The 20,602-nt window shown below is 48.2% G+C and overlaps 2 protein-coding genes across 4 annotated transcripts; one reads left to right on the forward strand and one right to left on the reverse strand.

The window, feature by feature from the left end:
- Positions 1-13,646, reverse strand: DUSP3 (dual specificity phosphatase 3). Of its 2 annotated transcripts, XR_004743138.3 has the most exons (4): positions 13,501-13,646; positions 9,687-9,913; positions 1,684-3,803; positions 1-296 (listed from the first exon to the last, which is right to left on the reverse strand). XR_004743138.3 is itself a non-coding variant. In XM_035299667.3 (3 exons), exons 1-3 carry the CDS (start codon positions 13,623-13,625, stop codon positions 3,598-3,600), a joined length of 558 nt encoding a protein of 185 aa, XP_035155558.1. In that variant the 5' UTR covers positions 13,626-13,646; the 3' UTR covers positions 1-3,597. The 2 variants fall into 2 exon arrangements, 1 of the variants encoding a protein (XP_035155558.1); XM_035299667.3 differs by having other exon boundaries at positions 1-3,803.
- LOC118153692 (uncharacterized) lies at positions 13,151-19,935 on the forward strand. Of its 2 annotated transcripts, XM_035299668.3 has the most exons (5): positions 13,151-13,335; positions 14,967-15,056; positions 15,747-15,870; positions 19,264-19,320; positions 19,809-19,935. In XM_035299668.3, exons 1-4 carry the CDS (start codon positions 13,154-13,156, stop codon positions 19,318-19,320), a joined length of 453 nt encoding a protein of 150 aa, XP_035155559.1. In that variant the 5' UTR covers positions 13,151-13,153; the 3' UTR covers positions 19,809-19,935. The 2 variants fall into 2 exon arrangements, with proteins under 2 accessions (XP_035155559.1, XP_035155560.1); XM_035299669.3 differs by lacking the exon at positions 19,264-19,320 and having other exon boundaries at positions 13,151-13,679.
- Positions 19,936-20,602: the final 667 nt, after the last annotated feature.

Here is a 20,602-nt window from a genome sequence, read left to right on the forward strand (position 1 = left end):
TTTGTAATGTAAGACATTTATTTTGGCTACAGTTTTTGTGTTTTAACACTGATTTGTGATACAATGGACATTAAACTTCCTTTAAAAAAACAATTTGGTAGCTCTCCCTTTTCTGTCTAGAAAATTCATTCGTTCATAAACTACCCCAAAATCTGGCAGAGTTAGGAGGCAACCAGAGTTAAGTTTCCAACCAATCTATTCTCTCAACCTGAAATGTCCTCTATTTCCAATCAGGATGAAACCTTGACTTGGAAGGACCATCACTGTTGGCTCTTCAGTGATTCTTGACACCAGTTCTGTGAAAAAGAAAATTTCCTTCAAGAAAAGCTCATGTCTTCATATTTAAGGTCAGTGCTTTTTTTTTTTTTTCCATTAAAACAGTAGCATCTTGTGGCACAAAAGGCACCAACATTCCCTTTCCGAACCATCCATCACCATAGTTAGAAGGCAGCGCCACCTGCTGGCCATCATATTATGACTCACGTTACCCATAATTTCCTGAAGTTGCTGAATTCCAAGTGGGGATTATTAGAGACCCCTCAGAGCAAAAGGGACCTTAGCGGTCTTCTAGATGAGTCCCCTTATTTGTAGGTGGTGGTTTCTGGATAACTCAGAGTGGCAGGGACAGACCAGCCTATGGAAAGGTATACTGCTTTAAGATTGAGAAGAAAACTATTTGGCGCTCTAATTTTGCCTGGATGGTGCTGTCAGTCATAGAAAGGGATCAGGTCTGGCGAGGGGGTAGGGGCACCCTGAGTTCCTGTTCCACCACTTCCCAGGGGGTAGAAGGCTGTCCAGGGACAGCTCCCATCCACAACTGGGCATGTGTTGGCACTTACACCAGAGACTTTTATTTTACTTGAACTAGGAGCTAAATCTTGTTAAGTAAATACGGGTTTTTAGGTGTGAAGGACTATCAGGAAATCCCAAGTTGTCAGCGTAAAAGTAGTTCCAAAGGAAAGGCAGTACTTTTCCCAATGGCCTTTTCTCCCTCATGCCCCCAGAGGCTTTTGAAAGGTCCTAGTTAAGCAGCCACACCAACCTGCTGTGTTCGCCTAAGCAGCTGTGGCTGTCCCGTAGGGTGACCACTGCCTGGACATGGGAGGGGAGCCCCAAGTCTCAGCTCCCTAGCCTCTTCCAGGAGCAGAGCAGAAAGCTCTGACTTAGGGTGCTACATCTCACCTGGAGAAACAGCTGCACATTCTAGCCTATGAGGGACCCACCCTTTTTACTTGCTTCTCTGGAGCTGGATCAAGGGCATGTGCAGTACACCTGGAAATGCCAGGGAGCCCCTTTCTTGAGAGTATCGTATGAAAGAATCCAGCTTCAGGGAGCAGTCTACCTAAAATCTTGCCCATTTCCACCTTATAGAGCTGGACAACCCAGGGAGAGGGGAGGGGAGGAGAGGGGAAGGGAAGGGAAAGGAGGGGAGGAAAGAGGAAGGGAAGGGAGGGGGAGGGGAGGAAGGAAGCAAGCTAGCTAGCTGTTGCAAACATTCTGAACAGCCAAAGTTAAAGAAATGCTGCTAAAATATTATCATTATAGTCATTCCTCTACTTCACCAAGGGTTCTGTTCTGAACCTCCTCAATTCCTTTTTTTAAAAAGGCCACGATACAAGAACAAGCTCTACTAACTTTCCTGGGTTACTGTGAGGCTCAGGTTTGATGAGGCTGGAAGGCTACCTGGAAGTTGTGCAGCGAGGCACCCAGTTTAGAGGACGGCAGTTTCACTCAGGTGGGTCTATCTGGACACCCTTTTCACTCTCTGGAGAAGACACATCCTAGTTGTTCAGGGCTGCTGTGGTCACAGAGAAAAGGGGACAGCAAATGACCAGGCTGGTTAGGGCTGCTCCTGTGTGACCAGAGACCTTCACAGCGGGGAGTGGGGCCTTATGGCCCACATGCTTCTCCATGTCCCAGCCAGCAGCTCTCGGCCAACTCTGAAAAAGGCACATTCCCACCTGGGCATGTTAACACTGCCTGAACTTAAATGTAGAACTGAGTTGTAAATAGTCAATGAAAGTCCCTGGTATTTCCTTCATGTTAGGTAAGACTCCTTCACAAGGCCTTGCAAGTGATCCTACCTCGGATTCAGGCTTCTGGGAGCATGATACACCTACCAGAACAATGCCCTTTATATATTTGGTGTTCAGAAAGCATTTAATTTCTTCAACTTTTATCAGACACCTATGTGCTCGGTGCTGGGGGCATGGCTGAGGACCTTCTCTTGGCCCAGAGTGACCCTGAAGATAAACAGCATCACAATCACGATCCATAATAACAGTAACATACGATCCTAACAAGGCTGTGTTTAAAACAAACCTCTTCTATTCTGGCAAATGTGGGGGCTAGTGCATTCCAATATATCCTTACAAAGTCTTTTAAAAGGTTGCTTGTGTTTTTTCGCTCTGCTACCAGTAAAGGATCCATGTGGACACTCCACCATGTCTCATGCCTGCCTGGCTGAGTCACTCCAGGGATCCTGTGCTGGCAGCAGAGAGCTAGAAGAGCCACCTGCAATGGCCAGGGTGTGTGCCTGGGACCTTTCACTTCCCTGCTTGTCCTCTGGCCGCGTTTCTGAGAGGCACACCCCCCACACACCCAGGCGCGCACTATGTAACTGGCCAACTTCCTCCTTCAGTCCTTGGAATAGCAACCAAGGCAAAAAGCACTTAGCACAGCGGCTTGGGCTTGCCAACACTATCATTCAGGACAAAACCCTTGTAATTCTCCAAATGGTGGGGTTTTTGAATAGGCTAGACTTCAACACCCTGTTTTCTAAAATAGAAAGAAAAAAAAGCATGCCAAAGGCATTGCTCTTCTCGAAAATGAAGTGACTGAGATAAGGTCCGAGGGAAATATACCACAGCAGCAGATTCTGAACTCAAGGCTTCCAAAGATTCACATTTTGAAAACTCTATGGATTTAGGAGGGTTCTCCAGGAGAATCTGTTTGCCCACCGAAGGGCCTCTTTGCATAGAGACCATTCATCCTAATGAAATCATTCAAATGCAGCCTTGCTCTGGGAATCTCCATCCGCTCATAACTGACCGACGCCCCCGCCCCAGCTTCGGACCTCAAGACATGAGAGCACTGCCTATGCACAGGGTGTGGAAGGCCGTGGGGACAGTGGGGAGCACACACGTGGTGGGGATAGTGGCCTGCATTTGCATAGTTCCTTTACTAGGGTTCAAGGTGTTGAGGTCCCCACTGGAGAGGATTTGGGGATGGGGGAGGAAAGGTCGTAAGGGCCCTCTGTGAGTGTCCCAGGCCTTACGCATCCACACGCCTCCTGCCCTGGGCCGTCGGGAAGCATGCAGGCCACAGGCCTTCCCCCTCTGATTCCCCATCTCAGGGAAAAGACATAAGTTACAGAAACAGGACAACCAGGGAGCAAGGATGTCCCCCTTGGCAAGCTTCTTTATGTGCTCCCCAGGGTGGGGGAAGTGACCCAGGGCTGTGTTGGGACAGACTCGTAGACAGGTGCCTTGTGATGCTGGGAGCAGGGAAGGTGTGTTTCCTAAACATGGCAGCTCGGGACACCTTTGCCCAGGGCCTCCCCTGGCGGACCTCAAAAGCAGAGGCAGCGGGGGTGCCCTAGGGTTTCAACTTCCCCTCCTTGGCGAGTCTGTCATTGAGCTGGCAGAGCTGGGCCAGGAAACCATCATTTGGGCCAATCTCACGGTTCTGCCTCACGATGCTCAGGGCAGACTTGACGTCCATCTTCTGCCGCATCATGAGGTAGGCAATAACTAGCGTTGGGGAGCGGCTGTAACCTTCCCGGCAGTGGACCAGCACCCGGCCTGGAAGAAACAGGGAAGATGCAGTGAGCTGGGAAACAGGAGACCACGTCTGTGCCCCCTACTGTTGGGTGGATGCAGTGGCTCATACCTATAATCCACACCGAGGTGGGCAGATCACCTGAGGTGGGGAGTTCAAGACCAGCCTGACCAACATGAAGAAACCCTGTCTCTACTAAAAGTACAAAATTAGCCAGGCATGGCAGTGCATGCCTGTAATCCCAGCTACTTGGGAGGCTGAGGCAGGAGAATCACTTGAACTGGGAGGTGGAGGTTGTGGTGAGCTGAGATCATGCCACTGCACTCCAGCCTGGGCAATAAGAGTGAAATTCTGTTTCAGGGGGAAAAAAAACCACCTCTGTGAAGTGCAACTGAAAAGCACAATGTCACGCCACCGTGTGCCTGCCAGAATGGCTAAAATGAAAAGGATGGAAAACCCAAAGTGCTGGTGAGGATATGGGGCAACAGGAACTCTTCTGTGTGGCTGGGGAGGTGGGGTGTGAACTGGCACAACCACTTTGGAAAGCTGTACGGCACGGCAGTGTCTCCTCAAGTTGAACACATGCACCCCCCCAGCCCAGCACCCCACCCCCAGGCCCAGGTCCAACAGAGCACGCATTCACATTCACCAGCATACACAGGCCAGAATGTTCACAGGCAGCACTGGACATCACGGCCCCAGCTAGAGCCCCCAAAGGCCTGTCCCAGTAGAAAGTATAAATACAAAGAATGAGCAGCCTACCACTTAGCAGAATGACACAGAGCAGCACACAGAGCCCACAGAGCAGGAGAGAGGCGAAACCATCTGTGCTGTCAGAAGCCTGCATGGGGCCAGGCACAGTGGCTCTCACCTGTAATCCCAGCATTTTGGGAGGCTGAAGTGGGTGGATCATGAGGTCAGGAGTTCGAGACCAGCCTGGCCAACATGGTGAAACCCCATCTTTAGTAAAGATAAAAAATTATCTGGGTGTGGTGATGCATGCCTGTAATCCCAGCTACTCGAGAGCCTGAGGCAGAAGAATCACTTGAACCTGGGAGTCGAAGGTTTCAGTGAGCCAGCCTGGGCAACAGAGGAAGACTCCATCTCAAAGAAAAAAAGCCTGCATGGCAGAGGCCCTGGGAGCCGCGGATGGGGGCAGCGCCCAGACTGGAGTGCAATGGCACAATCTAACTCACTTAGATTTAGATCTTCAACTGTTTGATGAACCACATTATATATTGTAATTATATATTTTTATATTATATAATTATAATTTTATTATATATTTATGTTAATATATTTATGTATGCATTATATATAAAATATATTACAATTATATAAGTATATATAAAATATATAATGCATACTTATTTTTATAAAAGTATGTATATATATAACATTTTAATAGTGTGTATATATGTATACATGTGTGCATGTGTACACATACGTGTGTGCATATATTATACACATACGTGTATGTATATGCATATACATATGTATATGCATACACATACATATATATGTATATACATATGCATATACATATACATGTGTGTATATACATATATGCATACGCATATACATATGTATACATACATATATATACGTATGTATATGTATATGCGTATGCATATATGTATATACACGTGTGTGTGTGTGTGTGTGTGTGTGTGTGTGTGTGTAGAGAGAGGATCTCTCAAAACCTACCAGGGAAATTCGTTCTAGGACCTCCTGCAGATATATAATCACATAATTTTATCAATTATAATTAATATATTACATAAAATAATAAATTATAAAATTATATTAGATGTTTATATTAAATAATATATTTTATATAAATTATACAATTGTACAAATTTAAATATATAAATACAATTATATAATTATATGTATATTTGTAAAATATGTATATCATATGATATGTATTTATAGGTTTTTAAATAAAAAAATATATATTTTAATATGGGGTGTGTGTGTGTGTGTGTGTGTGTGTATATATAAATAGACATCATCTCACAATATCCACTGGGAAAATTAGTTCCAGGACCTCCTGCAGATACCCAAACCCACAGATGCTCAAGTTCCTGATATAAAATGACATATGCAAATAACCTGTGCACATGCTCCTTTATACTTTAAATCATCTCCAGATGACTTGATACCCGATACAATGTAAACAGTTATACTGTATCATCTAGAGAATGACAAGAATAAAAAGTCTGTACATGTTCAGTACAGACATAACATCCTTTTATGCTGTTTTTAATATTTTCAGTCTGCGGTTGGTTGAATCCACAGATGTGGAACCCACGGGTACAGAGGACCAACTGTATATTCTATTTGTTCTGTTTTTTCTAGAGAATCCTGACCAATACGCTGGTTACTAACTTGTGATCCACCTAACCTCAACGTGCCTCAGTTTTCTTATCTGGCCAATAGTACCCATTGCCCAGGTGGTTGGGATTAAAGGAAACGACACATGAATCCCCTAGGCTAGCACCCGGCATCCATGAGCACTCAATAAACATCACCCAGGACTCTCTGGTGGCACCTAGTACATCCTCAACTATAGCAGCCCTGGTCCCATGTCACTGCCAACCATGCACAGATCGACTCTTCTCTCCCAGAAGATGAGTTCCTTAAGAGCAAGAAATGGCTGGGCACAGTGGCTCACGCCTATGATCCCAGCACTTTAGGAGGCTGAGGTGGATGGATCACCTGAGGTCAGGAGTTCAAGCAGCCTGGCCAACATGGCGAAACCCTGTCTCTACTAAAAATACAAATATTAGCTGGCCATGGTGGCCCGCACCTCTACTCCCAGCTACTCAGGAGGCTGAGGCAGGAGAATTGCTTGAACCCAGGAGGTGGAGGTTGCAGGGAGCCGAGATCAAACCACTGCACTCCAGCCTGGACCTGGGCAACAAGTGCGAGACTATGTCCGAAAAAAAAAAAAAAAACCGTAAGAAATATGGGGCATTGATTTTTGGATGCATTATATTCTCTAGCATTCACTATGTGCTAAATAAATATTTGCTGACTAGCTGAGTGAATTATTACCTACTAACACCTCTATAAGGGCATTGTTTGGCAAGAAATCTGCTAGCCCAGAGTCCAACAGTCTTTTCTGCTCCCATCACCCTACCCTCAAAACACCACTCTATTTTCCCAATGCCTTCCAAATCAAGAAGCAGGAGTCCTCCCCTTTCCTGCCTATTCACCCTCCGGCCTATACCAAAATATTCAAAGTGGGGCCTCCGCTGCCCCACCCTAGGAATGAGACCCTCTGCAGAGCAGCCACCTCACCATCTAGAACATATTTTGCATGTAGACCCAGTGCACACAGAGCCTACTGGGAAAGGGGACAGTTCAACCTCTCATTACCCTAGGCTCTGCCCAGATGCCATCTCCTCCACGAAGCCTCCCTTGATTTTCCCAGCTGGAAGTGGCTCCTCCCTCTTGAGCACCTCAGTCACCCCACCCAGCTCTCTGTGATGAGTCCCTGGGTCCCACACACTGTCGGAGGCCAGCATATTTCTGTTGACTCACTTGGCCTCTCTTTCTTAGAAGCATTTATACTTGGCATTAGAGCCCGTGGGATTCGTCATCACTTGCTCATTAATCATTTGCAGTGTACATGCTGTGTACCTGATGCTACATCAGGGGCTAAGGAGACAGTCAAGGAACAAAGTGGACCCAGGCTGAGGGCAGACTTCATGGAAGAGAGGCCACCATGCCAAGGACGAGGTGGAGTTTGCCAGAGCACAGGGTAGGAAGAGGCAGAGAAAATTTTTCAGACTGAAAACCCAGCACACCTGGACTGAGACAGGAGGTGAAAAAAAGGGCATGTTCCTAGTTGTTTGGAAAGAGGAAACAAAGTCGCAGAACTCAAAATTCCACGAATGAATGACCAATTGATACTACACGAGAACAGCAAAATCCTTCCCCTTCAGCCAGCCCGTGTCCACACAGGGTGAGGAGCTCAGTGCAGCTAGAGTGGAGGGGGTGACCTGGAAGGACCGTGAGGGGCCTGTCAGCAAAGTCTGCAGATTCTCCCCAAGGGAAGCTTTTCTCTGAGCCCTGAGCGTGCGCTGTCCAGTGGTCTAGAACATTCTGTGTACTGGCAATCATTCTGACGCAAGGCTGCTAGGCCCAAGAAGCATCAGTGTAGTAGAGGCAAGGCTGATCACACTTCGTGGGGTCCTTTCCCTGGAGGGTATGGGGTACAGAGGGAGGGAGAGGTAAAGGAAGGTGCTGAGGAAAACAGCTAAAAGCAGAAAGGGAGAAAGGGCAAGCGGCCCAGCCTCAGCTGATGTCTGCTCTGCGGCCTCCTAGGGTGTCTTGTCGGAATGCCTTGGCGACTGCCAGCGTCTTGGTAGTTCTTCCGCAGTCTCACCTTCCACTTGGAGGCTGCAGAAAGTTATTTTTTAAGTGGCTGGAAGATTTGCCCAGGGGGGCCTGTGCTTTGCTGACTGCCAACCTAAGCTGACCACTGCTACCCTGTTTCCCCTTGCCAGGCAGTCACGTGAATCGCTAGCCAGTGAGATGTGGGGGGGGGTTCTGGGGAATGTTTTACTTGCTCTTAGAAAAAGAGAGAGGCCGGGCAGGGTGGCGTCTGCTTGTAGTCCCAGCTACTTGGGAGGCTGAGGTGAGAGGATTGCTTGAGCCCAGAAGTTGGAGAAGACCAGTCTAGGCAACATAGCAAGACTCTGTCTCCTTAAAAAAGAGAAGAGTGGCCGGGCACGGTGGCTCACACCATAATCCCAGCACTTTGGGAGGCCAAGATGGGTGGATCACCTGAGGTTGGGAGTTTGAGACCAGCCCGGCCAATATGGAGAAATCCTATCTCTACTAAAAATAGAAAAATTAGCCAGATGGTGGTGCTCGCCGTAGTCCCAGCTACTTATGAGGCTGCAGCAGGAGAATCGCTTGAACCCGGGAGGTGGAGGTTGTGATGAGCTAAGATCGTGCCATTGTATTCCAGCCTGGGCAACAAGAGTGAAACTCTGACTTAAAAAAAAAAATGGAGAGAGAGAAAAACATGGGAAGAGATGGCTGCAGTACCTCATCTGCTGCCCTTTGTCCTACTGGGAGAGGATAACCTGATACCATCTTGGGACCATGAGAGGAGCAGCCAACACTGAGGTGGCAGAAGAGAGAAAGAGAAAGGGCCCCCTGGCGTGGTGGCTCACACCTGTAATCCTAGCACTTTGGGAGGCGAAGGTGGACAGATCAGGAGTTCAAGAGATCGAGACCATCCTGGGCAATATGGTAAAACCCCATCTCTACTAAAAATACAAAAATTAGCCAGGCGCAGTGGCACGTGCCTGTAGTCTCAGCTACTTGGGAGGCTGAGGCAGGAAAACGCTTGAACCCAGGAGGCAGAGGTTGCAGTGAGCTGAGATCACAACACTGCACTCCAGCCTGGGCAACAGAGGGAGATTCTGTCTCAAAAATAAAAAAAAAAAAGGGAAAAGGACCTGGTCCAGATGCCACCCCGGAGCTACTGAATCAATCAGCCCCCGAATCAACCGTCCCCGGATCAACCAGCCCCCTAGCTCCTTCACCTCAGGCCTTCTCACCATGCACATTAGCATATTTTCCTCATCATTACAGCTGTTTAAATGGGGGGCGTGTAAGCAACTGGAAACCGAGCCCCAGCCAAAGTGCAATCAAACGCAAGGACCCTGGGGCTGCCAGCTGCGTGAATGAGTTGCACATCCTGTGACACCTGGGTCCACTGGACAAGCAGCCAGGTGAGCAAAGAGAGACCCACAGCTCTGTCATTGACCACAGAAGACAGGAAATGAGGGGATTTACAAAAAGATACCCGTTGTGGGCCTGTTTTCTACAGGGACGGTCCTTCAAAGCTGCCTCCAATCTTTTCCTGGCAGCCGGTCCCTTACCGTTCTTTTGCGCCAAAGCCTGGTCAATGAAGTCAGCAGCCCTTTCAAAGTAAGCGCTGAGGTTGAACTCCTGTGTGTCATTGGCCTTAATACCCAGGTAGGTGATGCCGGAGTCCTTGTAGAAGTTGGCATTCGTGTTGACGTGCATGAAGGACCTGCCCTCAGCCGCGTTCAGGATATGGGTGATGCCCAGTTTCTGCAGCTTGGGGATATCCTGAGCCACAGACCTGGATGGGAGACAATTGGGGGGATGATGAACCAACCAAATGGCAGCCCCAGCAGGAGGAAGATGGAGAAGGATCTAAGCTGCTTGGCAAAGCCAGGAACCCCTCCATGCTCTGGCCCCTGCCAGCTTCTCCTGCCTCTTTCCTCACTCAGGCCATATCGAATTGCCAGCACTTCCCCAAATAGACTGGTGGTTTCATAGCCACGCTGTCCCCTCTGTCTGGAACGCTCTTTCCCACCCTCTCTGGAGATATGCGCCCTCTCATCTTTCACACCCTCCACAGCATTTGTCTCCCATCCATTCCATGTGGCCCCATGCTCCCTAAGCTGTGGTGTGGGTGTACTTAGCCAACTGGCTAAAAATGGGCTCTGGGACCAGAATAACTGGGTCTGCCTCCAGCCCAGTTACTAGCCAGGCAACCTTAAGCCTTAAGCCTTCTGTGCCTCAGTTTCCTTCTCCGTAAAATGGGGTAACAGTGCCTTCTCCCCGAGGTTATTATGAGTAGTAAGTGGGCTATTCCACGGACAGAGTCTGACACTGTAGTGAACACTACGATTCTAATGCTTGACTGTGCTTCTGTGTTTACACATCCAGGCTGTGAGCTCCTTGGGAGAGGACCCATGTCAACGTCAAGTCTGTTTCCCTGCCACCTGCTACAGTACCTGCTACATAGTAGGTGCTGGATAAATAAGTGGTGAATGAGTGCAGAAGAATAAACCCGTCACATGCCAGGGAGCCCCTCCCTGCCTTCTAGAGGGATCCTACCTGCCACATCCTACTGGCCACATTTCCAACACTGTCTTGGATGATTTAGTATTTGGGGAGCAAGTGGCCATAACAGAACTATGGGAAGTTACAAAATAATTTAAGGCCAGGCATGGTGACTGATGCCTGTAATCCCAGCACTTTGGGAGGCCAAGGCGGGTGGATCACCTAAGGTTGGGAGTTCGAGACCAGCCTGGCCAACATGGTGAAACCCTGTCTCTACTAAAAATACAAAAACTAGCCAGGAGTGGTGGCACACGCCTGTAATCCCAGCTACTTGGAAGGCTGAGACAGGAGAATCGCTTGAACCCGGGAGGTACAGGTTGCAATAAGCCAAGATTGTGCCATTGCACTCCAGCCTGGGTGACAGAGCAAGACTCCGTCTCTAAAAAAGAAAAAAAAAAGGTTTTAAAATAATAATAATTGATCTGAATGGTGAAAAGGCCCCTTTATTTCATCTGACAAAACATCCCAGTCCAAATGGCAGTTTATACTTTATAAAATGCCACCTCCTATGTGATCTTGTTTGCCCACTATGAGCAGCCCTGTGAGGAACAAGGATGGCAGTATCCCCACTGAACAGAGCTTGAACTCTGACCCAACAGGATGGGCAGAGGGATGGCCACGTGCTGCTGGCGGCAGAGCTGGGAGGAGATCTCCTTTCTTCCGACATCCAGCCCCACTCTATCTTCCACCTCACTGTCTCTCATGCCCACATCTGCTGCAAAACCCCGAACACCTGGCAAATGTGGCTTACACAGGCTCTAGTGTCTGCTGTGTGAGGACACGGCTACAGCCCTGATTTTGTTAAGGGGCTGGAGCCCAAGTCCTCTTGGTGCCTGGTGCCCACTGATCCTCCCTGCTGAGCAGCCCTCATACCACTGGCCAAGTCAAGGTCAGATGTGCTTAGAGGGCAAGGGATGTACTTTCTACAGTAGCCATCAGCAGTTGCCACGATGGCTACACCAGGTGTGTACAACCTTGGTTTCCACTTGGGAAGTGGTGACAGCTGAATGGCCAAGCTGCCTGAGCAGGCAGGGTTCCTGAGGCTAACAAGGCCCACCTGCTACCTCGGGCAGGAGGGTGTCTCCAGAGCTTCGCAATTCCTGAAGCCTTTGGCTGACACTGTAGGACTCTGTTTTCTCTGTTCCTGCTTAGGACACTGCGCAAGACTGTAAAGCAGTGGCTGATAGAAAAATACACTTTGAAGAGTCACTCCCGTCCATCTCCCTTCTCTAATACTATTAATAATTCAACATTCAACAAATGTACCGTTATCATTATTACTATCTCTACTATGAATGAACATTGTACAGTGCCTGACACACAGTAGGTGCTCAGACTAGTGACTGAATGATGGAACGGATGAGAAACTGAACCCCTTCTAGTTCCACGATGACCCCCATTTCTGTGGCAGTCTTTTGGCAGGCTAAGCAGCAGGTCCTAGCAGAGGTCAAGGAATACAGACACGAACAAGACATGGACCCTGTCCTCAGACACTGTATGTTCCTCAGACACTCTGAGCCACCATTTCTTCCTCTGAAATGGGAGGAGGGTTAGTTTTGAGTTTTCAACATGCCATCCTTGGGCTGAGGCATGGAGCTTAGGATTTTGGTAACTGGGTACTCAGAGTCTCATGAAAATCCAGCCCGAGCCTTTCCGAGGCTGTCCTGGCATGCTAATCTATTCTTTCTTTTTTTTTTTTGAGACGGAGTTTCCGCTCTTGTTACCCAGGCTGGAGTGCAATGGCGCCATCTCGGCTCACCGCAACCTCCACCTCAGTTCAGGCAATTCTCCTGCCTCGGCATCCTGAGTAGCTGGGATTACAGGCACGCGCCACCGTGCCCAGCTAATTTTTGTATTTTTAGTAGAGACGGGGTTTCACCATGTTGACCAGGATGGTCTCCATCTCTTGACCTCGTGATCCACCCGCCTCGGCCTCCCAAAGTGCTGGGATTACAGGCTTGAGCCACCGCCTCCGGCCTAACCTATTCTTTCTCGCGGGTCCTATTTCACATCTCAGAATGTTAACACCGGTTCCCTCCTGCTGATTAGACATTCTCATTAGAAAAAAAATTTAAATTTAAATAAAAAAAATCTTACTAGTAGTTTGAGTAATAGAAAATGGGGTAATCAATCTGGTAAGAAGAACTCATAAATGATCAAGAATAAATGCATTTCCTGGGGATGTAAGGCCAAGAGCCTTTTCTAGGTGGTGGCTCAGGTCCTTAGGGGGCTTATCACTGGACCGTTCTAGAATCTCATGTAAATCAAACCACATCTGGAAGGTGGGAGAAGAGGCCTGGAAATCCCGGCCCAGCTCCCCGGACTCCCTCGTTTGGGGTGTTTAAATTCCCTGATCCGGGACTGCCGGGCCAGGAAAATTCCACGCCCGAATTGTGACGTCGGCCCGTTGCCATGGCGGCGAAGGCAGACATTCCGCGGTGACCTCACTGCACAACCAGGCAGCTGTCACATGACGCGCGGGCAGGAGACCGGCCGGGCGGCCGAGGGCCACCTGTTAAGTGAACCTGGTAGCCCCGAGCCCGCCCAAGGCAAAGCCCCAACAGCGCGACCCCCCGGCTCCGTGCACCCTGCGACCGGGAAGGGCCGCGCCCGGCCGGGCAGGTTTCCGGTCCCTCGGCCCCACGCGCGGGGGTGGGCGTCGACTCCAGCCCCCTCCCAAGCCCCGGCTGTGGCTCCTGGAGGGGCAACAGCGCCCCGGCTCCCCTGACCCACGCCTCGCGACGCCCCCACCCCAGCCTCGGGTGGGCGGGGCGTCCCGGGAGGGGCGGCGGGTCGCGGCCCGCGAGGGGGACTCACGCGTTGCCCACGTAGATCCGCGGGGTGACCTCGTTGCAGGGCTGGCTCGGGAGGCTGTAGCAGCCGCTGCCGTCCGAGAGCAGGTCGTTGAGATCCTGCACCGAGAGCTCGAACGAGCCCGACATGGCGACGGCGGGGCCCTGCACGCCCGGCGGAGCGAGCGAGGGGAAGAGCTGCGGGTCAGCTGGGCGGGGCTCGCGCGGGGAGCCGCCCCGTTCCGCCCCGGGGGCGGGCCCGCCGGGCTCGGGGAGTGTCGAGCGCGGGCGCTGTGACGCGGGGGCACCGCGCGCCACTCCTGGGCGCGTCCCCAGGGGGAGACGCCGCCGCCCTCGAGTCTCGGGGGTCCTCGCCCCACCCCGGTCCAGGCCGTTGGTGTATTTTTGTGAACTGGGAAGCGCGGTCGCTTCCTTCCCCGAACCAAATGCAGGGCCCATAAACGTTTCCATTGCGGGGTATACCTAGGGGTCGCTTTAGTCTTTCTGGATTACAGGGACGACCGCGTTTCGCTCCGGAGCTGCTTCCTGCTGCGGAGGCTTCTCCCGCGCCCTCGCCAAAATCCCCGCAGCCCAGCCCTGCTGGATCAGAGTGGACATTTCACGGACCCCAGGAGGTCCCTAAGAAGATCAAAGTCTGAGAAGTTCTACTCTGGGGCGCGTCTGCTGTCAACATTCATTGAGAGCGTCGTGCTTAAAAGCAATCAGCCTAGGAATTCCGAGGAATTACCTAACCTATTTGATAAAAAAAAAAAAAAAAAAAAAGGAGGGTGTAGTAATAGTACCTAATTCCTAGGGTTGCTGGAAGAGTTAAATGTGACATTCAAGGAAGGAACCCAGCACTGCACATCCTGAGCACTCAATGTGTTGGTCCTTCATTAGCAAATGCGCTGAGCGCCCAGTGGGTGCTACGCCCTGTGCTGGCGTGGAGATAAATCAGGCTCCTGCAGTCCTTCCTGGAGCAGATGCCAGCCCACCATAAGCCACTCAGCATTTCCTGAACTCCCACTAAGTACAAAAGACAGTGTCTGTCCTGCAGGAAAGCCACCCTCCCCCACTGCCATGAAAAACTGGTAGTTTCCTTCTTGCAAAAGAGCAAATTTGGCCTTGAATTCAGGAAATCCACATCCTGACCCCAGCCCTGCCACCAACGTGGTTCTTGAGTAGCACTGCTGCTGCGGTCTTCAGTTTCCTCGTCTGCAAACAAATTGCATCAGATTATCATTAGGGTCAACTTTCTCCTCCCCTAAAAACCTGTGGTCTTGCACCTTCAGGGGAGCTATTGCAGTGGAGACTACTTAGCCCAAGATGTGTAACCAAGGCTGGAATTTCTGTATCCCTCACCCCACCCCGTGCCTGCCCACCCCTCCCCGCGCACACTCCTTTCCTTCTGATGTTGTCTGGCAGCATCTGTATTCTAAGCAGGGGGAAAAGGTTTCTAGTCCCTTGACCTTCTTCTTGACTTGAACCTAGGTTAGCATCAAACACAGAAGCCCCGAGGCAGCCAGCACGCTCCACTACTCCCACTCCTTTCCTGAGACCTGTACCTGATGTCATAACTGGGTAACTATGACAACTTGTCAGGGGGACAGCTAGACACCTCACAGAGGAGTCTGGGTGCCTCATTTCGGAAGTGAGGCTAGGAAGAGAAGATGAACTCCCAGCTACTCGGGAGGCTGAGGCAGGAGAATCGCTTGAACTGGGAGGCAGAGGTTGCAGTGAGCTGAGATCGCGCCACCACACTCCAGCCTGGGTGACAAAAGTGAGACTCTGTCTCAAAAAAAAAAAAAAAAAAGAATTTTGTTGGAGGAAGGAGGTGGTCAAGATGCTGTTCCTATATCCTGGTATATTCTGGTATAAGTTGAAAGCTGAGAGGAGTGAGGTGACCCAAAACTTGTGGCCAACCATTTGTGATTTATCCATAGGGAGACCTTCCCCCAATCCTGGTTTTACATTATAATCCTTGGGGAATTCTAACAAAATGCCAATGCCCAAGTTTCACCTCAGACCTAAAGTAGAATCTTCTTATGGCCAACAGGGCTGAGGACCACTGATATAAACCTGCAAATGCTGTCACGTTTCCCAGAGTGCAGTGCAGATCAGCAAGCTGCCCCAGGGGGCTGTGGGCTCAGCAGGACAGTTTACTCCCTGCACTTAGGCAGCCTGGCATTTATAATCTCATGACTTCATCTCCCCCACTCGTGAAGATGAACATTTCCTTCTTCACCCATGTCGGGGTTTTGTGTTTTTCAGCTTAAACAGAGAAACAAGGAACCGCGAGCTAGTGAGAATCACCGTGGAAAACCAGGGCATTCTGAAGAGGCTTGTGGATCGCAAACCCCACTATGACCGCAGGGCATCTGAGATAGACTGGCAGGTACATCGGCACTCATGTTATATTCCCAGACACACACAGAGTTTATCTGTGTTCGGCCTAGAGAGAGTACCGGAAAGATCCCTAAACAGCACCCGAAATGTAACCATCGTTAAAAGAAAAACCATCCAGTTTGGGCTTGGTGGCTTACGCCTGTAATCCCAACACTTTGGGAGGCAAGGCAGGTGGATCACGAGGTCAGGAGTTTGAGACCAGCCTGGCCAACATGATGAAACCCTGTCTCTACTAAAAATACAAAAAATTAGCCAGGCGTGGTGGTGGGCACCTGTAGTCCCAGCTACTTGGGAGGCTGAGGCAGGAAGATAGCTTGAATCCGGGAGGCAGAAGTTGCAATTAGCCAAGATTGCGTCACTGCACCCCAGCCTGGGTGACAGAGCAAGACTTTGTCTCAAAAAAAAGAAAAGAAGGCCAGGCGCAGTGGCTCACGCTTGTAATCCCAGCACTTTGGGAGGCCGAGGTGGGCAGATCACAAGGTCAAGAGATTGACCTCCTGGCCAACATGGTGAAACCCCGTCTCTACAAAAAAATAAATAAATAAATAGAAAAGAAAAACCATCCAAAGCAAGCAAAGCTAACAGGCACAAACCTGTTAAGCACAAACAGCTAAAACATCTTGGTAGCAAAGCTATTATGTGTCAGTTTCATAACTTATGTGTCAGTTTGAGAAAAATATCTGGTAGCACCTTCCCTCACCCCTTAATTTATTAAGAAAGGCTGAATGCGGCCAGGTGCGGCAGCTCACACCTGTAATCAGAGCACTTTGGGAGGCTGAGGCGGATGGATCACCTGAGGTCAGGAGTTCGAGACCAGCCTGGCCAACATGGTGAAACTCCGCCTCTACTAAAAATACAAAAATTAGCCAGGTGTGGTGGCACATGTCTGTAATCCCAGCCACTCGGGAGGCTGAGGCAGGAGAATTGCTTGAGCCTGGGAGATGGAGATTGCAGTAAGTCAAGATCCTGCCACTGCACTCCAGCCTGGCTGACAGAGCGAGACGCTGTCTCAAAAAAAAGAAAAGGAAGAAAGAAAGAAAGGCTGAATGTACAGGGATGAATGGTATAAGATTCAGTATGTGGTTGGTTTGCTTCATTTAGGAATGAGCCTTAAAAAGGTGGGGGGAGGATCCAAGATGGCCGACCACTAACAGCTCAGGATTGTAGCTCCCAGTGAAAGCCCAGAGAACGAGACGACGCCACACTCTTGGACGAATTTTCGTCACTCACCGATCAGCCGATTCCCAGTGGAGGAGCCCCACGGGTCGCCAGCGTGACTCTTGTGGCCGCCGCAGCGGTTTTGCCGGCGTCTTGGTGCAGCAGCTCTTCATGCAGAGCCAACGGGACTGCTTCCCCTACTGACTGGAGTTTGGAGCTCCGGGAAGTCAGAGCCGCTTGTTACGGACTCAAGAGGGAAGCCAGACCAGAGATTCCTGGGCAGAAGAGCACCATCAGTCTCACCGCTGCTATTTAGGCTGCCACAGTGGATTGCTCGGATCCCAGCACTGGGAATCAATAAGTCGGACGTCGACTCAGAAAACTAATTAGAAAGGCGGTTCATCTACAATGAAGGGGAAAAAACAGCCTAAGAAGGCCGAGTATACTCAAAATCAGAACCCATCAGCAACGGAACAAGCCCTGATGGAAAAGGACTCATCAGCAACCGAACAAGCCCTGATGGAAAAGGACTCATCAGTAACGGAACAAGCCCTGATGGAAAAGGACTGTGTTCCATTATCTGAAGTAGGCTTTAAAAGGTGGACGATAAGAAACTTCTGGGAGTTAAAGGAACTTGTTCTAACCCAATGTAAAGAAACTAAGAACTTGGAAAAAAGGTTAGATGAAATGTTAAAAAGAATAGACAATATAGAGAGGAATACAAATGAACTTATGGAGTTGAAAAATACAACACGAGAACTTAGTGAAATATGTACAAGCTTAAACAGCCGAATGGATCAAGCAGAAGAAAGGGTATCAGAGGTTGAAGATCAACTTAATGAAACAAAACAACAAGACAAGAATAGAGAAAAAAGGATAAAAAGGAATGAGCAAAGTCTCCAAGCAATATGGGACTATGTGAAAAGAACTAATATACGCTTGATTGGTGTACCTGAATGTGACGGAGAGAATGAATTCAAGCTGGAAAATACTCTCCAGGACATTATCCAGGAAAATTTTCCTAATTTAGCAAAGCAGGACACTATTCAACCCCAGGCAATACAGAGAACACCACAAAGATATTCCTCAAGAAGACCAACCCCAAGGCACATAATCGTTAGATTCACCAAGATCGAAACGAAGGAGAAAATATTAAGGGCAGCCAGAGAGAAAGATCAAGTTACCCATAAAGGTAAGCCTATTAGGCTTACAGCAGATCTCTCAACGGAAACCCTACAAGCTAGAAGAGAGTGGGGGCCAATATTCAATATACTTAATCAACAGAACTTTCAGCCCAGAATTTCATATCCTGCCAATTTAAGCTTTACATTTGAAGGAAAAATAAAATTTTTTAGGAACAAGCAAGTACTCAGAGATTTTATTACCACCAGGCCTGCTTTACAAGAACTTCTAAAAGAAGCACTATACACAGAAAGGAACAACCAGTATGACCCTTTCTAAAAATACACCAAAAAGTAAAGAGCATTAACATAAAGAAGAATTTTTATCAACAAAAGGACAAAATAGCCAGTTAATATCAAACGGCAACAACCCTAAATTTAAATCGACCAAATCTCCCAATCAAAAGATACAGACAAAATCTAACGGTATATCCAAAGATATACATAGACTCAAAATAAAGGGTTGGAAAAAAAAACGTACCAACCAAATGGAGAGCAAAACTAAATAAATAAAAAGCAGGAGTTGCAATTCTCACACTTAATAAAATAGATTTCAAAGCTACAAGGATGCAAGGGTAAAAGGATTAATGCAACAATAAGAGATCTTAACACCCAGATACATAAGACCCATAATGAGATTTAGATTCAATGAGACAACAAATTGATAATGATATCCAGGACTTGAACTCAGAGCCAGAACAAATAAACACAATAGAGGTCTCCATTTTAAACACATAAAATATGCATTAACCACTTTAAACACTCAAAATATTGATCGGCCATTATTGAAACCCATTTTAGGAATGAAGTAATATTCCTTTTTCCCTCTTTTTCTTTTTTTCCCCTTCTTCTTCTCTTTTTCCCTCAAAAAAAAAAAAAAAAAAAAAGGTGGGGGGAGGGGAAGCCATCTGTGGTGTTTTAAAAAAACCTCCACTTACTGGCTTTGGTCTTCAGGCCTTTTCTAAGTCATCCCTAAGATTTAGAACTTCAGTAGTAACACCAGTGCCCTGGCATTGACATAAACCAATTTTTTTTCCTTCAAGAATTCAAGGCGCTATATCAGAAATACCACGAGATATCTTCTCTCCCAGAATGAATAGGTATGTCTCCTTACTATGGGACATTGTGACCACAGCTGATACCAAAGCCCTGAGAACCTCATAAATGGTGAATGAGGGGCCCAGTTAAGGAGATGGATTTTGCTCTTCTCATATAATATTGACTGGTCATCCATTCAGGAAACTTAGGGCTCTCTGACTTTATTTCTTCTCTCCATACAAGGAAGAAATGACATTGTCTTTTGTTATCATCTTTGAGGCTTTATGGAAATCTAAGGGGAAGTGATTTGTTCCAATAAGACAAATACTGGAGGACTTGTGGCTTTAAAATTGTGCCTAAGTTACATTACTGGTCTCTGTCAGTATTCGAAAGTACCAGTATGTTGGCATTTTGTATTATTTAACATTATTAGTAATGACTAAGTGGTTTCCCCCACCCAAGGGAGAAGGATAAATGGACACTCAGGCATTCCAAAGAATAGTTGTGTATAATTGATGTGTCTTCTTCTCTCTTCTCCACTGAACACAAGGTTACTCACCATGGAAAAGATACAAGAGAACGTCCTAGGATTTCTTGGCTGCTTAGAATCTCAAGACACCCCTGAGCAGATGAAATGCTCAATCTTCAGATGCTTCAATAAATTTTGGAACATAAAATGCATAAGTTACATTCAGGGGACCCAAAGGCTTTACGTTCTCATTCCAAAATGGGGCAGGTAAAAGGAAAGATGCAATGAGCATTTTTATTTGGGGCTATGAAGAGAAGTTTTAACAAGAGAGAGAGAGAAATCAGAGAGAACTCTTTTAAACATACACCATCATCACCATCCCACGGAGGAAGAAAAGCTGGGGTGAGGACATCCAGCCACATGACAACATCAAGTTTCAGAAAATACGAAGAACAAATGCCATTAGTTCCTCTGTGAATACACACAGTCGGCAAAGAATGCCTTATTGAAGTTTCCATGGACTCTGTTCATTTATAGGGAGCAGCAGCAGTGAAAATGTCTCAGAACATATGGTGAGACAATGTTGCAGGGCTTCTATGACTGGTCATGCTGGTTTTGAGCCCAACTCTGTTAGTCAGCATTTTCCAAAGAGACAGACTCAATAGGATGGGGCTGGGGGGTGGGGGGGGTGGCAGATTTATTTGGGGAATTGACTCACAAGATCATGGAAGCTGAAGTCCCACCACAGGCCAGCTGGAGACCCTGGTGCAGCAGGGCAGACAACTCCCAAAGTGGGGCTTAGCCTGTGAGGGTTCTTGGCTTAACCCAGGAAAGAATTTTAAGGGTGAGCCAGTAGTAGGGTAGAAGAAGACAGT

Source organism: Callithrix jacchus, chromosome 5, assembly GCF_049354715.1.
Source record: "Callithrix jacchus isolate 240 chromosome 5, calJac240_pri, whole genome shotgun sequence".
Taxonomy (NCBI): domain Eukaryota; kingdom Metazoa; phylum Chordata; class Mammalia; order Primates; family Cebidae; genus Callithrix; species Callithrix jacchus.

Excerpts from the sequence above, each read along its gene's own strand:
- DUSP3 (XM_035299667.3), bottom strand. The coding sequence starts at position 13,625 with ATGTCGGGCTCGTTCGAGCTCTCGGTGCAGGATCTCAACGACCTGCTC. Across the intron at positions 9,914-13,500 it reads CGGATCTACGTGGGCAACGC|GTCTGTGGCTCAGGATATCC; the intron begins GTGAGTCCCCCT and ends TCTCCCATCCAG. Across the intron at positions 3,804-9,686 it reads GGCTTTGGCGCAAAAGAACG|GCCGGGTGCTGGTCCACTGC; the intron begins GTAAGGGACCGG and ends TGTTTCTTCCAG.
- LOC118153692 (XM_035299668.3), top strand. The coding sequence starts at position 13,154 with ATGACGCGCGGGCAGGAGACCGGCCGGGCGGCCGAGGGCCACCTGTTA. Across the intron at positions 15,057-15,746 it reads GTACCTGATGTCATAACTGG|CTTAAACAGAGAAACAAGGA; the intron begins GTAACTATGACA and ends TGTGTTTTTCAG. Across the intron at positions 15,871-19,263 it reads CATCTGAGATAGACTGGCAG|AATTCAAGGCGCTATATCAG; the intron begins GTACATCGGCAC and ends TTTTCCTTCAAG.